Raw genomic sequence first — 15,403 nt, 5'->3', positions numbered from 1 at the left:
CTACGATGAAATTAATGGAAGAGGCAAATTAATTAAGAAATTAAAAATTATTTGACGGATAATCAGGCAATTTTTTCGTTGAAAATTTGTGCAATTTTTATAAAAAATTTTCAATATTTTTGGAAATTCAGCATTGTCGTATATTTACATGGGCTTTTCTGCGACAATTTCTTGGGAAAAAAAAAACAGTTCAAATTTGATAACAGTTTGAAAAAGCGCGCCGAGCGGTGCCGGCTCCCGAGCGGAAGAATGAGAAACTAAGATCCAGGCAGTTTCGCAATCTCCAAACGCTTCTGCAGCTCCCGAATCTCCGAGTGTGAGTGAGTGTCGCAAAGGTGCACGTGTGTGTTTTTTGACACGAAAGAGACTCGGAAATATTGACAGGAAATAAAAAATAAAGGAGTGCTTGAATTGTTGAAAACTGATCAATTGCTCGTCGGAAATTGATTCTCCCTCATTATTGTGTCTGAATGTAGTGTGTGTGCAAGTATTAAGTGGTGCGCAGTGAAGTGGAAGCATCGTGACAAACTGTAAGAATGCCACCGAATAATTGTCCTCGACGCTGATGCGTCCATCGAGTCAACAATCGTCTCCTGTTCAGGGTGAGCAATTATTTAAAAAATATTTCTTCATTTCTTCGGAGAAACTGAACACGACTTTAGGCGCTCAGGATTCGACGAGGCAATAAAAAAATGTTGGATCAAAAAACTACGAAAGATTTGACAGAAACTTTTATTCATTTTCCTTGCACTCGAAGCTTTGTAAACCCGAAAACATCAACAATTGTTATAGTGACAGCTGATCATTCATTTTTGATCAATAAAAATGATCGAAAATGCCCATTATCAATAATGGTACCTGAAACTAATGAAGGGATCGATTGGTATTTGTAAATTATCGTATTAATTTTTTTAGTCGTTGAAAACGAAGAAAAATCGCCTTCCAGTATTCATGTCGAATGATCTGGAAGCCGCCTCGTTAAAGAAACCAACGATAAAAATATGGGATTTTGAGGTTATGTTGTTCCAAAACTCGCGTCGTCGTCCGTAATCTTTTTTGATGTTTGTATCAGTGATTCTTCGAACGAAAGATTACAAAGAAATTTAATCGGGATAAAATAAACGTGTATAATCTTGTTTGGGAGTCGGTTCGCGACTTTGACTTTAGTTTCGTGTTTGAGGCTCGCTCGTTTCTTTCTAATAGTCTTTCTCAATGTCTCCGCGTTTTATGTTCTTAGGAGACTCGCACGTGTGTGTCCGTGGTCCGTGTGTGGGGCTCTGCGTCATTATGAGACTCATTGTCACATTCTCGACACATTAAATTCAAAATAAGAAAAAAACGATCTCTAAACGTTTAGCTTCGAACGATTACAATCGATTCACGTGTGTGCTTTACTTCTTTGTACGTCACAATGACATTGGCTTCTCTTGTCACCAGGTTTGTCCATGGCAACGGAAATGCGATTAACGTTCGCACAGTCAAATATATGTACATTGTTGAAATTCTTGAAAATCTTTTTTTATCATTTTTTTCCGTGTACGACGACACTTCCGATTACATTTAAGCTCCAAGTCTCGATAATCGATTTTTTGGTGCCCCGTACTGAAAAATTGTAAATAATATAGCTCAGGAAACGATGAGAAAATCGAGTATTCGTGACACACTCGACTCGGTTGGAATACTTTCATCTTTTTCAGCGTTGCAAGCGAGATTTAGATATCGAATAAAACGTTTTTTTCGTCCAAAATTCCAAACTGTCATCATTTAACCCCATTAAATTTATTTTCATTCTCATAAGCAATGATTCTAATAGTTGACGCTGACGAACTGTCAGATTATTTGAAAACTCGATTTTGTTCTTATGTCGCGCTGCGACCAATAATTTTTACAGTTATCAGACATCATTGTCGTTTATCCCAAGTAACGTTAACGTCGTTATAATAATTTCTAATTTTATCATTATCATTTATCATGCTCATCACCGTAATTATTAACCGACTCGTGTTGTCCTCATTAACATTAGTTTTTCATTGTTGCGTTTTTTGTGATAATAATGCGAATTTACTAATTCGCATTTTTTCTTGTGAAGCTTTCACCTTCGAAAAAGTCGCCCTCGAAAAAATTCTCTCACTCGCGTCGGTCAATAGAAGAATCATCGGAGGTCACAAAACTGGTCTGAATTCTTTAGAAACTGAATAAATTTTTTGAAAAAATAAAATCAAGTTCCTCGATATAAAAAAAAAAAAAACAAAAACAAAACAAAACAAACAAACGAAACACAAAAAAATGAAAATTTTTAAAAATTCTTTCCGGATTATCGATAAGACGAAAAATGATTAATTTTTAATGACATTTCGCAGAGATAAGAAACGGCCTGAATGATGGCGGAGGATCATCGTCAACTGAGGGTCGGCCTGGCCGGCGAAACCCTTCTCAGTGCTTCGCTGCAGTCCCACAGAAGTTCTTATGCCCAACGGAGCATAAGCAGCATCAATAGAATGTCGGATGAGATGCCCAGCGAAGATCTTATCGCTGGAGCGCGACAGGGCAACAAAATCTCGAATGTCAGACGATTTTTTTGCCTTTTCGTCACATTCGACCTTTTTTTCACAGCTCTCGTTTGGCTTATTTGTACAATGGTAGGTCGTACCTTCCAATCATCACTTTTTGACTGTTTTTTTTTTCTCACGATGGAAATATCGCGTTTAGGGATGAAAAATTATTTCAATTATTTTTTAAAAATTTTCTCGAATTTTCATTTTTTTCTCAATATTCCGAAATTTCTCAACTCCTTCGTCTTTTTCATTTTTTCCGACAACCATTTTCTCTTTGATCCGACTTTTATCATTTCGCAACTAATTTTTTTCTGTGTCTTTCTTTCGAATAATCTTGAATTTTCTGGCTTTCTTTAGTCGTCAATATTTCGAAATTTTTTAATCCAAACATTTTTTTATCCCGCTACGATATTTTTCGCCCAATTTCATTTAATCGAGTCAAGGATTTCGAGCCTGCACGAATCCTCATCACCCTTCTAATAAGTCAAGTCTGTTTACGTATTTTTTCTTTTTTTTCTTCAATTTAAGATTGCTGGGGAGAGTATCAAGAGTGCATTCGAGAACCAGGTCGTGCATTACAAACTCGAGACGTCGCTCTTCGACATCGTTGTAAGCCTCAATCGTCATCGAGATTTTATTCGCTTTACGAATATCTTGAAAATTCATCATTCTCAGTCGATTTGTTTTTTTTTATTTTTATTTTTATTTTTTTTATTATATGATTTATCCAATTTTCGGATTTTCCAGATGGCAGCTGCGTGCAGATTCACGGTACTCATACTATTTTACGCCATGCTCCACCTCAATCATCGACTCATCATAGCTGTGAGTCCTCAGCTATAATCAACTTACATTTTTTTTCATCACTGATTTTTTTTTTCTTCGGGAAATAGAAGAGATTTTCGTAATTAAGTGGGGATAATTTGCATCAAAATTTTCTTTATTTTTCTTCTTTCGTTTTTTTTTTTTTTTTAATAAAAAAAAAATAATAAATTTCCATGATTTTATTAGAAAATAATGAATATTTAACATTTGGTGAAGGAGGTTTTTTGATAATTTTTTGAATAAAGCTTTTGAACTTTTTTTTGAAGCTTACGACTGCCTCGACATGTGCCTTCATCATAGCCAAAGTTTCGTTCTTCGACGTAAGTATAAGAGAGAAAATGGGAAAAAAATTCTGCGTGCTTGATTGAAAATAGTGAAAAAAAACGGATTATACGAATGGTTGTGAGTTTTGTAGAAAATGATAGTTTTTTATATAAAAAGAATTGAATGAAAAAAATGGTTTGCAGTGGTCGCAAAACAGCCAGCCTGCTTTCCAAGGATTCTTAATAATAACGTCATTCACTCTGGCCTGGGGCGAAGCCTGGTTCTTCGATTTTCGGGTGATACCGCAGGAAACGGCTGCCAGAGATTGGATATCGGGTATGTCAAAGTTTTTTTTTTAATATTGTCGAAAAATGGGTAAGCGAAGAGAAAAAAAGTTTTGAAAGTGAAAGAAATAGAAATCATTTTTTCCGTCGAAGTTAAGAAAAAGCGTGAGAATCTTGAGAAGATTCGAGAATGAGAAAAAAATAGGAATGTCGAGAAGAGGGAAAAAATTTGAGGATATTTCGAAAATTCAACAAATCGAAATTTATAAAAAAAATGGAAATAAAATCTTTTTTTTACAGCCAATTCGATGGATCCCGAAACTGCTCCGTTGATCCGACATCTCCTCGACGATCCCATGGGACGAGTAGAAAATGCAGGCAATTTTTTCACTCCCATGGACTCACCGAACCATTCGGATGCCGATGACGAACCGAACGAAATCGGCATCAGCGCTGGAAGCATCGAAGAATCGAGCAGCGATTTACCCACAATGCCTAGGCTCACACCCAGAATGGTCCGTGAAGTTTTTTTATTTGGAAAAGAACAAAGAGCTTCTCCAATACTTGGAGGCCTTGCGAATTCACTTAATTCCCCTTTTGCATAATTGTTCATTTTCTTGCCCACTTGAAATTTCGCGATATCGATTTATGACACAAATTTATGTCCTTGGGGTTGCTATTTTTTCAATTCTCTTGTCGAAAATCAATGTGAAGTTATAACTTTTGGTCGTTTTTCAGAGACAAGAGTACAAATGTAAAGCGGAAGGTCTCATAGATCGTTGCTATGTATTACTCACTTCGAACGAGTGGACGGAAACAAAAACGACGAGTCGGGGCGACAGGATCTCTTTCATGACCTGGAACCATGGAAAAATTATGAAAATTGAGGTGCATATCGAAAAAAGAAATAAAAAAGTGAAAAAAAAAAACTTCGCAATAGTCGAAGAATATTCGATTTGAATATATTTTGTTTACTTTTTTGACTTATTATATTTGTAAATCGAACGTTTTCATATTTTCAAAAGCATCTGAATTTTTAAAGAATATTCGTCATTTTTAATCGATGGCGATGGAAAATATTCCTCGAAACCATTTGACGTTGATTGCTCGCTCTTCGATAATTGAGCTAATTTACTCACTTCTCAGGGCGTGATCGATGCACCGGCTTCGGGCTTACTCGATTGCTTATACGAGAACGTCGAGGCGACACACACGTGGAACAAACAAGTTATGGAAAGCGCTAGGACAGTGGTGAGTATCCGAAATCCTCAAAGTATGGAAGAAACTTAATACAGAATTTCAAATTTCCCCGAGAATTTTAAAACTCCAATATTTTTTCTCGTTTTTCAAAAGTTTCCAACAACAAACACCTGATTAACCATTGAAATTTTGAGAAAATACTTAAAACCGTGAAAATATAAAAATGACAAAACTTTTTTACTTTTTCTCCGAATTTCCAAGACGTTTTCTTAGAAATAAGCATTACGGATGGGAAATATTTCAAAACCATCAGCTTTCGATGGTCTTTTTAGAACCGATAACGCTAAAATAGATTCAAGAAGAAATAAATTGAGAAGAATCTCGAAAATTTTGGTTAACACGAGCCCCAACATGAAAATATTGAGTTCCTAATTATTTGTGTATAAATAATAAAAATTCGTTTCTCCTGTAGATCGATGAAGACACCGACATAGTTTATCAATCAACCAAGTCCCACGGTGGTGGAATAATCGGTCCACGTGATTTCATAACCCTCAGACATCGCGGTAGACATGAAAATTATCATATAATTAGCGGTATTGGGATTCATTGCAATGAGATACCAGCGCGAAAAAATTTCACCAGGTCAGTGACAAGCCCCTTCACATTGTATTTCGTACTTTCAATATTATTAATCGAGTATCAGACAGAAAATAATTCGAATGCTTTTTTTCGTAACAGAAGGGAAAAAAAGAAGGCAAAAGATTTGAAAAAAATTGCAAAAGAAAAGATAAATGGTGAAATTTTGAAAAGAATGAAACGAAACCATCATCAAATGATATAAATAAAAAAACGTAATTAATAAAATAATTGAAATTTAATATTTTTTAATACAGGGGTGAAAATGGGCTGGTTTGTTGGGCGACGGAGAGCATCGAAGGCGATGATAGTTGCCCTGGAAGATGTCGTTTCACGTGGATACTAAATACAAATTTGAAGGGATGGATACCACGAAAGGTAATCGACACATCGCTCACCGCAGTCCTCGTTGAGTTCATGGGTTATTTGAGACTTTACGTTCAGGAGCTGAACGGAGTCACGGCTTGAGTGACTAAGTTACAACGAAAAGAAACAAACGAAACGTGTAAATAAATATAAGGTTTGTATATTTATATATATATGAGAAGGATTCCGCCGGAAATTTTACCCTGAGATCAGTTTCTCTCGCTCCCTCTCCATCCGAGTACCAATTTCTCGGCCTCTGGATTTCTATTTTTTTGTAAAATATAAATAATCCGAAGCTTATCGTCTCGACAGCCAATTGAGGGTTTCCAAAATCGTAAGAAAAAAATGTTGGATTACTGACAACAGTTGCTCGCAATATTACGCTTTCCAGATATTCTGAGTAAGGAAATTGATCAATTGCAAATTCTTGATTTTTTTTCAACTTTTTTTTTCGAGAAAAGCTAAAAATTATGTTTCTTTTGGAAAGCCTAAATGATAGTGGTGATTTAAAAATATAATTCTGGGGATTTTGGTACGTGGAAATTTCGACGTGGAGTCCTTCGTGTATATACATTTATATCGATAAGAAAATAATTAAAAATGACAATGCAGGCGACGAGGTATTATCGCTTGCGGATAATTGCGACGCCATATTGGGCCGTGAAAACTCGTGACGGTTATCTTGCAAGACAAAAACCGAAGAACTCTCGAAGCCCAATGATTTTTACTAATATTATTTATAATCAATTTTTATACGAACGATATTTATCGAGAAAAAAACATGATTTTTTCGTGGCTACGAATAATCCGCGATAAAATAATACGGTGCTTTAGAAACAAAAGCATTTTTTAATGACAAACTAACAAAATACAGCGACGAGAAGTTATGAAAAACCATTTTCAACGCAGTCCTCAACGTTCCGGGGCCGAAATAAATCTTTCAATTGTACAGTTCAAATTACATATTAATATTAATAGCTCTTGTGATTACGAACGAAGGATATTTTTTTTTCTGGTTAAAGAGATTCATCTGGTATCGAGCAATTCAAAACTAAAACTGTTGTGTCTAGCACAGTTGACTCAGATTTTCAGAGTGCTTGGCCTCCAAAGTTCAACCTCCTTCGAGACCAATCCATTTATTTCGAACCTCGTTTCAAGACGCATGTGGGACCGTGTTGAATTCGAAAGTCTTTTTTTGTTCGTTTCTCTCGAACAGGATATACTGAGGGCTTGAAATATGGACAGAAGCTTTCGTGGATGTCGATATCTGTATTCGTATTTTTTGTTCGATTATCAGATGAACTGCTTTAACAATTTTTTTTTTATTATATATATATTTTTTATTTTGACAGAAGAAAGTGCATGATCGAAATGCGAATGGATGACGTCGAGATGTAAATATGGAAGAATTGTGCTTTAGTTTTTTAATTGCAATTCAGTTTCGATGTTTCGTTAGAATTTGTTCGAAATCATCGTTTTGTTTTGTTCAATTGTTCTCTGTGTATATTACGATATTTGCGTTTTTAATGAACGGAGAGAAGAAAAAGTTCTCTAAATTTCCATTTCTCTGTGACAATTTTATTTCATTTATTCAACAAATCAGAGAAATTGGACACAATTGTGCTTAGCATTTCTATCACCTTGTATCTAATAAAACGAATATTTGTACAAATTTTGTGATTCATACTCGTCGATTTTTCACAATTCAAACGTCATCCCCTCATCCCAAATTACAAATGATAGTGTCGATTCGAAAATTCCATTTTTTTGTTGTCTTTTTCTTTGAACATGTTTTTAGTTTTTCAAATATTCCACGGATATTTGAAAAAATCGACGAAAATCTACTTTTGTTTCGTAACATTGGCAGTGATTGATGTAAAATCTTTTCGAAAAGTATTTTTTCTCAAGTCAATTTGATTTTTGTTGCAACGAGCTCAATCGATTGACAAATCTCGACATTTGTGTTTTCCCATGAATACGAAGCTGCAGTTTTTGTCGTGCTTTTTATTTTCCTCATTTTTTTCACCCCCGAATAATCGATTTGCGAATTTGGATCACGTGCCAGCAGAAAATGACTCGTGCGAAACCGATTTTTCATTCATGCATAATCGTTCGGAATTACACAATCGAAGATTCTTCACGGATTCGCTTGCGTTCCTGGACTGTAAACGTCGCTTTTTTCTCTTGATTTTTTTCTTTCTCTCTTTTTTTATTTCCTTTGAGGAACTTTCACTACGATCCGTGAGAGTGACGCGAGGTTTTTGTCCATTTCGAACGTGATGCGAATGATCTTTACGTTCGTTGGCCCGTGAGGCAATTTGGGAACGTTTCGTAGTCCGGAAGTGTTACGATTTTCCTTTGATTTTCCGAAAAATTTTTATCTTTTTTCAATTTTTACCCGACTACTTAAAATTATTATTTCAAATCATGTTTCTCATTGCGGGGAAGCTGAGTCGTGAAGAAAACTAAGGCAATAAGCATCGAAATGAAAAAACTCTTCGAAATAAAATCATTAAAAAAAGGCTTTTCATTCTTTCCGGGACTTTCTACGCCCCGGTCTACATCGCCTCCGTTTGAGGAGTGCTTTGTAGCTCGTCAAGCACGTGTTACAAATTAAAAGGGAAAACACAGTTTAATCGGGTCAACAAAATATTCGTAGTGGATAAAAATCACTTGAATTTTCTTCTCATTTTTCGATTTTTCAAGTAAACCAGGCAAACATCGCATCTCCAAATAAAATTTTGTGAACAGAGTTTAATAATTTGGGAAATCACGAAGATTGATGAACGAAGAAAAATTTGTGGTTTTTTCAAACCATCTCCGATCCCATAACTTTGTCCCTTCCACTGTGAAGTCTCCTGACGAAATACTGAGAAAAATGATAAAAATGAGGAAAGTACAGTATAAAAATTTCATCATCTCGGAGAATTTTTGTTTTCGCAATGAAAAAAAGTATCGAAAAAATAGAAATTTCGAGTCCCCAAGCGCCTCGTACACCCATTGAATCCGTTAGCTCGGATTTTCGTACATTGTGTTAAAAACAATTGCTTCCTGATTCGGGGATTTTGGGAATTCAAAGCCAGGACACGCCTCAGACGAATGGAAAAAAAAGAAAGGAGGAGAAAAATAGAAGGAATCGTCGTCGTTATGCGTATACGTAAAGCGATATCATCGTGCCGAATAACGATCGGATCGCGATATGTGTAACATCACGGATTCGTAACAGTATTGCTTAAGTAAGCGATCGATGCGAAAGCCGACAAGAAAGTCAATTGTAATTCGTGAATTGTCGCGCCCCAACTGTACTTATAGATGTGCGGCTATGGCGTTGCTTTTAGTCGACACGGGCCAGTCCTTCTTACAACAAATTAGCAGTTGCTCGCCGTCCAAAATACCAGGATTTTACCCTCGACCACCGGAGTCTTCGATAAAGTGCTCCCAGTGCTGTGATTTTCGAGAGATAAGGAGAAAATTATCTGGTCGGACGAGATACTCATTTTTGGAGGAAAATGAAACTTTTTCTGGTGAGATTCGATCATGATTTTTCCTCCATTAGCCAAGGGGAGCAAAAATCGTTTCATCTGTTTGGGATTGGACCAATGGAATTTGGGAAGCCTGAAAGTAATTTGGGAATTTTGAAAAATTGAGGCTTTCGATGGATATTTTGAATGAAACTTTTTTTTTTGTGAGATTTTCGTTGTCGAAGGGGGGGAACGAAAATTTGGGATGGGACCAATGGAATTTGGGAGGGCTGAAAATAATTTTTGGGAATTCTTAAAAATTGAGGTTTTCAATGGATATTTTAGTTTTTCGTAATTGAATTTAAAAATTTTGCCACGTGGAACCGTCTGCACTGAATTCCATGTCAATAATTCGATTGGGATCGAATCGACGTCGATCCAATAGCCAAAGAATCGATTATCGTAAATTATTGCGATTGCCACCGACGAATTTCAACAAATAACTTAACCACGCAGTTTGGTTAATCAGCAAAGTTTTATTCGGGCGCCGAATCTCGCCACGGAGTTCGATCAAAAGTGATCGAGAACCTCGGTTTCATTTTTGGAGACTTTCCCTGTCGATGATCACTGAAAACCTCGATTTTTTCAGCAAAATTGACTTCTATCTGAAAATCTGTAGACTCAAAACCCGATCACAATGATCCGAGATTTCAATATCTGAAAAAAGTCACAAAAATGAAAAAATGCATTTAAGGAGGTTGGATCGCGACGATACCAACGTTGCCATGCTAAAACATGTTAAAAACATTAAAAATTTCACAATCATAAGAATTTAATAACGTTTCGTAAATGTATTCTTTAAAAATATATATGACGATATACATTTTTTTTTATTTTTCAACTACATAGCTCTCGAGTAATTGAACATTAAAGTTCACCTCTACAAGCATAGAATTTACATCTCGTGCATAAGAGCTTCGATTTAAGGAGGGTGGATGACGAATTCAAAATAATGAGCATTTAATTAAATTTGGTGATAACACTCTTTGACATCAAGTATACAAATACATTTTTTTCAAATTTTTTTTACCACATGGTTATCGAATAATTGAGCGTTAAGGATATTATTTGGTACAGGCGATACAACGTTGCCATGCTAAACCATGCTAAAACATAAAAAGTTTCAAAATGATCAGAATTTTATGAAATTTGGTGAACGTATTCTTTAGTGCCAAATTTGACAATACAAATTTTTAAAGATTTTTCTTCTCTACAGTTATCGAGTAATTGATCACTAAAGTTCACGTGTATAAGCATAGCGTTTCTAGGTATACAGGGTGTCTAACGACCTGAAAAGTCATGAAAATTCTTAAATGTCATGAAATTACACTCGGACCTGAAAAAATCATTAAATGTCATGAAAAATGACCAAACAACCTGATTTTTTAAGATCTCTGCAACGCTCATTGTCATTGTCGATTTTTTGGTTTTCTTCAACATGATTTCAAAATTCGCGGGGTGGCGACAATGTCTGGTTCGTCAATATTCATCATCGATATAAAAACGAATATCGAATGAATAGTTTGTAAGAAAAAAAGATTCTTTATTTCAAAATAAAATATCATTTCTTTGTTATTTTTATTGATTTTTTTTATAATTAAAAGATGAATAAAAAGTATCAGAACCATAAGAAAAGTCATGAAAAATTCCTGTTCCTTGACTTAAAAAGCCTTAAAAGTCATGAAATTTCTGTTCTGGTCAAAATTAGACACCCTGGTATACATTCCGGGCATAAGAAATCTGTTTTAGTGCGTAATTACTCGATAACTAAGCAGAAGAAAATTTTGAAAAAAATGGTGTCTTCGCACTTGATGTTGAAGAACATTATCACCAAATTTGATCAATTTCTTATCATTTTGACGAATGTAGCCACCCTCCTTAATGCGTAATTACTTGATAACTAAGCAGAACAAAATTTTGAAAAAAATTGTGTCTTCGCACTCGATGTTGAAGAACGTTCTCACCAAATTTGATGAATTTATAATTATTTAGACTTTTGTAGCATACATCGTTAAGGTATAACTGGATGGATAGCTCGACCAAAAATTATATCTGATTGGAATTTCCATACTTCGTGATGCAATAAAAATCTGTAAAAAATTCAACAACATTAGGAGAGCTATGAACAACAATTATCAATAATAATATTGCCCAAAAGTTAATAAAAAATTGTTTAAATAATTAATTATTCAATAATTTTGCGGTGACCTATTGTTTTTATTTTTATCGAATCAAATGTGTGTATTTTTCCGAATGCTCATGAATTTTTTCAGAATTTTCGTGGATTTATGAGATTTCTTGAAAAAATTTTGAAAAAAATTTTTAAAAATTTGAATTTTGCATATGTTTTACAAGACATATTTAGCATCAGTTTTGAAAAGTCTCAAGGTTACTGGATCAAAAGTGTACAAATAGAGCCACTTAAAAAATTAAAAAAAGTGAATTTCAAAAATCCACGAAAGTTCGGAAAAAAATCATGAGCATTCAGAAAAATGCGCACATTCGATTCGTAAAAAAATATAAAGGGTTTACTATAAGATTTAAAAAAAATGATTTATTTAAACAATTTATTAATAACTATTGGCCAATATTATTATTGATAATTGTAGTTCATAACTTTCCAAATGTTGCTGAATTTGATCAGATTTTTATTGCATCACGAAGTACGGAAATTCCGATCAGGTACAATTTATCGGCTGGGCTATCCATCCAGTAACACCTCAAATCGAAGTTCTCGTACACGACATGCTCTATATATATATAAACTCTGTGCTTATACACGTGAACTTTAGTGTTCAATTGCTCGAGAGCTGTGCGGTAGAAAAATCTAAAAAAATGTCTATTGTATTATACATTTTGAAAGGATACATTTACCAAATTTGAATTCTTATAATTTTGAAATTCTTCATATTTTTTTAACATGGTTTAGCACGGCAAGATTGTATCGTCGCGACCCACGCTGCTTAGCGCTCAATTATTCGATAACCACGTGGTAAAAAATTTTGAAAAAAATGTTATTTGTATAGTTGATGTCAAAGAACGTTACGACCAAGTTTGACGACATTCTGATTCCTTTGACCTCGTCTTCCAGCCTCCTTAAATAATTTTAAGGCGAAAGGCCCAGCAAACTTGGCGGGTAATAAAAATTTATATGATTCCTTGCCAACAGATATCGCTGGCGATTCTCGCCTCGCTGTTTTCCGTATCCGGGGAATCGGGAAAGAAGACCGCACCGTTGTCCCCGCGTTCGGAGCTTGGGCTCGAGCCTCGAGCCCCGGAACCGGGAAAACTGGCGGAAGCGCAGAGGAAAAGGGACTCCGGTAACGCGTACGTTCGTCCAAGCAAGTTTGCGAGGTCGCAGCGCGTGGAGCCGGTGGTGATTCGAGGTCGGATAGTCAGCCGAATTCCCGGGGGTCACGCGGTGCGGCCGTTCGGCCAATACGGGCCGCCGCGTCTTCGCGAGGCCGGGGGCGGGACCGGGAATAGAGGAGAGCTGGAAATTTCGTCGGGGGATTTTCCCCGGAGTAAAAATAATCTCGGGCCGATGCGTCAGGGCGTGCCGAGTCCCATAAGAGACGCGGAGTTCGTCGAGCCGAGTCCGATAGCGGGGCAAAACAGCGTGCCGTTTAATTCAAACTCTGCGAACTACTTGCCGCCGAGGAATCAAAAGTTGCCGAGTGACTCGAGCCCGTTCGGCTTCTCGTCGCAGTCCGACCGAGGCCTTAATCGGCATCCGGGCCTGCAGTCGCAGAGCCTCCTCCTGCCGGCAACGCCGCAGATATCGGACGCAGCGTTCTTCTTGAGCCAGAATTCCCAGGCGATATCGCAGCTGTACGAGGCGCCGGCGAGCAGCGAGAACCAGGAGCCGATCTCGGGGGATCGGGGCTTCGATAAAAACTTTGAGAATTCGAGGCCCGGGGGGCTCGCGGGGGCTGGCTTCCTCCGGGGCAGCGTGCCGTCGTACGCTTCCGGCGTCCTGGAACGGGAGGCGCTGGAGGACATAAAGTCGTTGGAAAAGGATCGCTTGATAGGCGAATTGCAGCGCGCGCTCGTCGACAACCGCGGCAGATGGAGCTCGACCGGGACGACAAGGTACGCCCAGAATCATGAAAATCCTGGCTTTGCGCAGTCTCAAAGTTTCTTCGGGTTCCAAGGTCAGACGAGTCCCTCGGCAGGTCCGCAGCTGGACAGGCCGAGCAATAGCTTCGAGCGAGGACCGTACGGACCATCCGGAGGCTTCGTCCCGCTCGGCGTTTCCAGCACTCCCGGCTACAATTATGGAGCCCCGTCGACGACGCCGCCGAAGGAATCGCCCTCGACGACCCTCGCTCCGACGACGCCCGCGCCGACGCAGAGCATCAACGGGGCGGCCACTTCCCAGGCAGGAAACTCCATCTCGGCTCCCAGCGGGCCGCCGACTTTGCAGCTCCCTCAATTCGGGGGGCTCGTACCGAGCCTCGTAAACACCAACTACTTGACGAACTACCCAACTTACCCGGGGAGTTTCGTCCCTTCAGGGAGCTCGAGCATCAACCAAGTCCAGTCCTTCGCACCGACCCACTTCGGCATCCCAATCCCGAGCTTCCCACTCGCCCCGGCTGCTGCGACGACGAGCACCTTGACCTCCGGCCACCCGACGACCTTCAAGCCCGAACCTCTTCCGCCGAACCCTCCCCACCAACCCCTTAACCCGACCTTCCCTCTCGTGCCTGCTCTCAACCCCATCCAACCGGTCCAAGCTGGTGTCACTCCTCCTGGGCATCCCACTTATGGCATCCAACCTGCGAATTCACTCCTCCTCAAACCCATAAAGCCTCTCTTTCCAGTTTACTATTACCCGAATCTTTACCAAATTCAAAAACCTGCTGTTGCCACTCTCCCCTGGAATTACGCCCCTGCTTACCCCCAGATCAGGCCAGAGGCTTGGAAATAATCGCTCGTCCCTTCGACCCCGCACTTCTTATCCTCTCACCTTTACCACGTAGCCACTATTGTTGACTCGTTTTCCTAATTACTTTAAGGAGGGTGGCTAATTCGTTCGTCAAATTGATAAGAAGTTGATCAAATTTGGTGATAATGTTCTTCAACATCAAGTGCGAAGAGACAATTTTTTTCAAAATTTTCTTCTCCTTAGTTATCGAGTAATTACGCATTAAAGCAGATTTCTTATGCCCGGAATGTATACCTAGAAACGTTATGCTTATACACGTGAACTTTAGTGATCAATTACTCGATAACTGTAGAGAAGAAAAATCTTAAAAAAATTGTACTGTCAAATTTGGCCCTAAAGAATATGTTCACCAAATTTTATTAAATTCTTATCATTTTGAAATTTTTAATGTATTTAACATGGTTTAGCATGGCAACATTGTATCGTCGGTAGCCACCCTCCTTAACTGAAACTCCAGATTCTTTAGGATTAAGGATTATTTATTTTTTATACCTCCAAATAAACGGTTTTTTATATTTCAATTGGCAGTTTCTGTGTCCCCTTCTTCGTGTGCATTCTCTCGATCGTCGTTGCAATATTTTTCCCAAAGATCGACAAGTTTATCGCCTCTTTTCATGTTCTTTTTTATTTTTCTGCATTTCTCGAGGCTTGCTGAATCGTTAACAAGTTACATTTTCCGGAGGTTCGAGTTTAGAAAAGTGTTGACGATTTAACGATATATTTGCTGGGAGATTTGTTGGCAGCGATATTTTCATCTGATTATAAGTCTCAGATTTTCACGTCCATTTAAAATGACGT

General features: G+C 37.9%; 2 protein-coding genes across 2 annotated transcripts; both read left to right on the top strand.

Moving 5' to 3' along the window:
- The first annotated feature begins 186 nt into the window (after positions 1-186).
- On the top strand, positions 187-7,805 carry Start1 (Steroidogenic acute regulatory protein-like). The gene is made up of 11 exons (XM_043432721.1): positions 187-602; positions 2,361-2,639; positions 3,084-3,164; positions 3,303-3,380; positions 3,647-3,700; positions 3,848-3,980; positions 4,229-4,443; positions 4,667-4,816; positions 5,075-5,179; positions 5,601-5,773; positions 6,025-7,805. The coding sequence occupies exons 2-11, from the start codon at positions 2,379-2,381 to the stop codon at positions 6,233-6,235; spliced, it is 1,461 nt and encodes a 486-aa protein (XP_043288656.1). The 5' UTR covers positions 187-602; positions 2,361-2,378; the 3' UTR covers positions 6,236-7,805.
- On the top strand, positions 6,254-14,790 carry LOC122418477 (uncharacterized). The gene is made up of 3 exons (XM_043432719.1): positions 6,254-6,287; positions 9,472-9,657; positions 12,824-14,790. Exons 2-3 carry the CDS (start codon positions 9,643-9,645, stop codon positions 14,585-14,587), a joined length of 1,779 nt encoding a protein of 592 aa, XP_043288654.1. The 5' UTR covers positions 6,254-6,287; positions 9,472-9,642; the 3' UTR covers positions 14,588-14,790.
- The last annotated feature ends 613 nt before the right edge of the window (positions 14,791-15,403 follow it).

The sequence above is a fragment of the Venturia canescens genome, chromosome 11, assembly GCF_019457755.1.
Source record: "Venturia canescens isolate UGA chromosome 11, ASM1945775v1, whole genome shotgun sequence".
Classification (NCBI taxonomy): domain Eukaryota; kingdom Metazoa; phylum Arthropoda; class Insecta; order Hymenoptera; family Ichneumonidae; genus Venturia; species Venturia canescens.
Note: the sequence above shows the minus strand (reverse complement) of the source record. Positions and strands in the feature narration are given on the sequence as shown.